General features: G+C 39.5%; 1 protein-coding gene across 1 annotated transcript; it reads right to left on the bottom strand.

Moving 5' to 3' along the window:
• Positions 1–4,533: 4,533 nt before the first annotated feature.
• Positions 4,534–5,102, bottom strand: LOC114755938 (replication protein A 70 kDa DNA-binding subunit C-like). The gene is made up of 2 exons (XM_028944834.1): positions 4,685–5,102; positions 4,534–4,538 (listed from the first exon to the last, which is right to left on the bottom strand). The coding sequence occupies exons 1-2, from the start codon at positions 5,100–5,102 to the stop codon at positions 4,534–4,536; spliced, it is 423 nt and encodes a 140-aa protein (XP_028800667.1).
• Positions 5,103–5,454: the final 352 nt, after the last annotated feature.

Below are 5,454 nucleotides of genomic sequence, written 5' to 3'. Positions count from 1 at the left end.
CTTAGGAGGTTAACGATTAAGTTCGATACCTACAAACTCAAGCCAAACAATCCTATGAAGCAACATCTGAGAGAGATGGCCAACATGATCAAAGAACTTAAAGAAGCTGGACATGTCCTGTCTGATGAATAGCAAGTGCAGGCTGTTATTAGATCGCTCCCTACTAGCTGGGAGCACGTAAAAGTCAATCTGACCCATAATGAAAACATCGTTACTTTTAACAATGTAGCCAAGCACTTAGAGCTAGAGGATGAACGCTTAGAGGCTTACAAGACCTCTGGACAAGCTTATTACACTGAGGATGCTGGCATTTCCTAATCAAGGCCTGATTCCAAGAAGGGCAAGAAGTTCCAAAAGAAAGGGAAGAAGGGTGGTCCTCAACCCAAAAAGGGAAAGAAGCAATTCAAGAAGAAGGGAAAGAAAGGTGGGAAGAAGAAGCTAGACCTGAAGAAGGTCAAATGCTTCGCCTGCCAGAGAATGGGCCATTTTGCACGTGACTATTCAAAACAGGCTGAGAGCGAAAAGGTATTAGTGGATTATGTGAATTCACATGTTTCATATGTTTCTAGTACTGTTTTTCTAACAGAACCTGTTTCTTCTTCTTGGATTATAGACTCAGGCTCCACAGACCATGTAACCAGGGATTGAGGATCCTTTATCGAGTACTGTCGGTTGCCGTATCAAAGCAAGTGGCTTTACGTTAGGAACAACAGAGGATCGAGGTTAAAGGTTTGGGCACCTGCAAATTTACTATGCATGGTGGGAAGACCTTAATACTCCATGATGTGCTTTACGCTTCCGACATCCGGCGGAACTTGGTTTCTGTGTTATGTCTTTTAGAATTTAGGTTTGATGTAAACTTTCATGGTAAAGTTGTAGACATTTCAAGCAACTCAATTCTTTATGGTTCAGTTTTCTTGTTTAAAAAGTTCTTTGTTTTGGATATTGTTGGTGATTTCAATAGTAATGAATGCTTTGTTGTTTCTTCGAATAATGTTGACATAAACACCTGGCATGCTAGACTAGGACATATTAATCAAAATAGAATGATTAATTTAGCCAAAGAAGGATTGTTAGGTGCCATTCCCAATATGGAAATGTCACTATGTGAGAATTGTCTAGCTAGTAAGGCAACAAGAAAGCCTTTCGGTAAGGGAACAAGAGCTGAAAATCCATTGTAATTAATCCATTTTGATATCTGCGGTCCAATGAGTGTGAGGGCGAGACACAGAGCTTGGTATTTTATTACCTTTATTGATGATTTTTCACGATATGGTCATGTCTATTTGATCTTGCATAAGTCTGAAGCTCTTGAGTGCTTTAGAACTCTTTTAGACATGGTTAGGTCTATGATGGCTCAAGCAAACCTGCCAAACCTGCCAATTTCCTTTTATGTTAATTATGGGGAAATTAATTTCGAGACAAAAGAGGGCAATTTAGAACGATAAAAATGAGGAGAATAAAATAGGGCTCTGATAGAAAATAATTACAGAGGTTAGAATACTGTAGTTATAGAAAAGGATTCAAACCCGGAGTCAAAGTGCATCGATAAAGAGCTTTGCATTTTGAATGATCCTCATTGAGCCAAGTGTAAAGCCCTTAATGGAGAGGATTTGAAATTGCCAAGTGTCATTTTCTAAATGGGGAGGATTTTGACTTTTGGTAATTAATTTCATTTGGATTTAGTTAATTAAGAAAGAGAAAGAAGGAATCAAAGGGGTAGTGACACTTGGATTAGCATTAATGATGGTGGTTGAGATATTTTGAAGCATTAAATGAGCACTTCCTCCCCTAAAATCAGACCTCCATTTCGTGCAAGCCATAGCCAAGAGAGAAAAGAGTGTTTCAAGTGGAACCAAGGAAGAACTAAGGAGAAAGATAGCATCTTGGAGCACACAAGTGAGATTCAAGGTTAGTTTTTAGTTCTAAGTTGTTCCTTGCCTTGTTTTCTTGCTTTGTATAGTTGGAAATCTTGTTTCTCCTCTTCTTTGGGTGCTGGACGAAATGATGATGGTGTAGGGGAAGGAGTTATGTTGCTCAAATATGGTAAAACACTTCAAAACATAAAAGATCCAAGTGGTTACAAGTGATTTTAGGGTGTTTTGGAAGTGTGTTCTTTATTATGTATTGTAAGGAGCATTTCGGTTTTGACACTAAATAGCCCCTAGGATGAGATTTTCAATGTTTTGATGCTTCCATGGTGTTTAAAATGGAAAAACATGTGGGGATAAGGTAAGAAAGGATTTTTAAACCCTATGGAAAACAAGTTCAAAAGCAAAGAGCAAAGATGGAACCTTTATGAAGCAAGAGTATTTTTGAGTTATGTTCTTGCTTTTGGTTGAAATGGATAATGATTCTTATTGTCCTTTTTATGGGATTATCATGCTAGGGTTTGACCTTTGTGAAGAAAAAGAAGAGAATCAAAGAAAGCACAAATCTTTGGATCAAGGTAGCAAGTTAAACCTAGCTACTACCACTAACTAGCATTGTTGATTATTGTATGGTTAATTGCTATTATTGTGGTTGAGCTCTCTTGATTGTTATGTGGCTGCTCTTTATAGTATCTTGCTTTGGCCTTTGCATGTTTGAGTTTGCCAAATGATAAGCATGTTAGTTCATCAATAGTAGTTAATGTGATCATGCATAATAATGATGCTTGTTGATGCTATAGTTGGTTAATTTGCTATTGGCATTTCCATGAAATCTCATCCCCCAAATGTAATACAATATTTTAGGGCCTGAATAATCCAAGGGAAAGCAGCATGTGGAAGGCTAAATTACGGCAATTTTTACCATAAAATTTCGTGACATTTTGGTTGTATAATTAAGGTGCTGGACAGTACTGAAATTTCCAGACACAGCCCCCTTCACGCAACTTTTCGATTAAGTTCCCAAACTTTTCTGACCGTAAAATTTGGTACAGTTAAAGATGACGTCTTGAGCTTCATTTTGATAGCTAATATGTTAAAAATGACCCAGTATACGATTTATAATGATTTTTCAAAGTTAATGGTCAGAATCTGGGAATCTGGGTTTTTGGCAAGTGGACAGTGTTGCTTTTCTCAAAAGCCTGACGCTTTCTCATAAGGAATTGGACAATGAGATTATTTTTTCTTGAAAGAGGACTTAAATATATTTAAGTAGAATTTTGAACCACTCCAATTGGATTTTTGAAGAATAAGTTATGAATTTTTGAAGTTGGGCCAGAAAAACTGGATTTTTACCCGATAAACAGTAAAAATATGAAATTTAGCGTTTTTATGGTAAAAAGTGAGCCCAAGACCATCCAATGTGGTCTAAAATGATTTTGAAAGGAACCTAAGTCAATATAATAGTAAGGTGTGACAGTCAGCGGGAGAGAAATTCGAGAAAAGTCCTGGATGAATCTTCTGTAATACCCTGCTAGTCCGAGGAAACTTCTGATCTCGGTCACCGTCTTGGGTCTCTCCCAGTTGAGTACTGCCTCAATCTTATTGGGGTCGACAGCCACTCCCTCTCGGGAAATCACATGGTCGAGAAATCGGACTTCCTGGAGCCAAAACTCACACTTACTAAGTTTAGCCACCAGCTATTTCTCTTTCAGGGTATTTAGGACAATCATCAAATGCTCCTCATGCTCTTCTGGAGACTTGGAGTACACTAAGATGTCATCAATGAATACGAGCACAAATTGATCCAAGTAAAGGACGAAAAATCCTATTCATGTAGTCCATGAATATGGCAGGTGCGTTCGTCAATCCAAATGGCATCACTAAAAATTCATAGTGCCCATATCGGGTTCTAAACGCAGTTTTAGGGACTTCTTCAGACTTAATCTTGAGCTGGTGATAGCCTGATCTTAGATCAATCTTAGAGAATACACTGGCTCCAACTAGTTGGTCTAACATATCATCTATCCTAGGGAGCAGATACTTGTTCTTAACTGTGACTTTGTTCAACTCCCTGTAGTCTATGCACAGCCTTAGACTACCATCCTTTTTCTTGACAAACAACACTGGAGTACCCCATGGCGACACACTTGGTCTAATAAAACCTATTTCAAGTAACTCCTCTATCTACTTTTTAAGTTCTGTCATTTCATTAGGAGCCATTCTATAAGGGGCCTTAGAAATTAGTCCTGCTCCAGGTACTATGTCAATTGTGAATTCTACTTCTCTGTCTGGGGGTAATCCTGCGATCTCTATTGGAAACACTTTCGGAAATTCCCTGACCACTGGGATTTCTTCTATCCCTTCCTTGACTTCGACTTGTACCGAGAAGAAAACGAGGAATCCTTGACAGCCTTTTCGTAAGCATTTGCCTGCTTGGGCCTCCGTAATGAAGTTTAATCTAACTTCCGGATTCGACTCTAAATCCCTCGTGGGTAAGATTAGGGTTTTGTTCTTACAATCCATTAGGATATTGTGGGATGACAACCAATTAAGTCTAATCACCACATCTATCTCATGGAAAGGCATGCATATCAAATCTATAGCAGTGTAACAGTGCTCATAACAAACTATACAGTTTAGGCATACATCAGATGCAATTACCCTACTCTGTGTTGGGGTAGACACATGTATATCATATAGCAATGTATTTATACTCAAGCCAAGTCTTTCCGTACAGGCATATGAAATAAAAGAATGACTAGCACCCGAATCAAACATTGCAATCACCAGAGAATTGTTAATCATGATCGTACCTTGGATCATCTCCGGAGACTTTCGGGCTTCTTCTCTTGTGATGGCAAACACTCGGCCCTGGGTACGTGGTCTTGACTGCTCGGTGTTCTGTGGGCACTCCCTTGAGAAATGTCCAGGTTTGCCACAGGTGTAGCAAACATTCTGCCCAGCCATAAACAGTCTGTCACCGTGATTCTTGCCACACTTAGGACACTCCTTGCCCTTCGGGGCTTTACCGCCCTTCTTGCTCTTGTGGTTGTTCCAAGGTTGCTTCCTCTTCTTATTCACGTTGGACGAGGTAACACCTTGACCTCCTTGACCTCCCTTCTCTGCTCTGGGAGTTGTCTTGACCATCAGATGATGGTTGAAGCTGCTTTCCGTGATTCGGCAAGCTTCCACTGCTTTATTGAACTGCTCAAATTGTCTGGGAGCAATCATCTCCCTCAATGATGGCTTCAGTCCTTAAACCATCTTCTCTGTTGTCCACCTCTCATCATCTCTATATCGGAGATAGCTTGAATAATGAGAGAGACGGATGAACTTAGAAAGTATTCATCAAAAGGCTCATCATCCCTTTGCTTCAGAGTCAGAAATTCCGCTTCTCTCTCATCTCGGACAGATCTCGAAAAGTACTTCTCATAAAACTGCTCCAGAAACACTTCCCAAGTCACCATCGTGTTTTGAGCATCGAGAAGAATTTTAGTGTTCTTTCACCAGCGATCAGCATCTTTCTCTAGTTTATATATTGCCATATGGGCTTTTCGCTCTGATGAGTAGTCCAGCACCTTGA

The sequence above is a fragment of the Neltuma alba genome, unplaced genomic scaffold (assembly GCF_004799145.2).
Source record: "Neltuma alba isolate B1F8T4 unplaced genomic scaffold, ASM479914v2 tig00010350_pilon, whole genome shotgun sequence".
Lineage (NCBI taxonomy): Eukaryota > Viridiplantae > Streptophyta > Magnoliopsida > Fabales > Fabaceae > Neltuma > Neltuma alba.
Note: the sequence above shows the minus strand (reverse complement) of the source record. Positions and strands in the feature narration are given on the sequence as shown.

Coding starts and splice junctions, on each gene's coding strand:
- LOC114755938 (XM_028944834.1), bottom strand. CDS start 5,102: ATGATTGCTCCCAGACAATTTGAGCAGTTCAATAAAGCAGTGGAAGCT.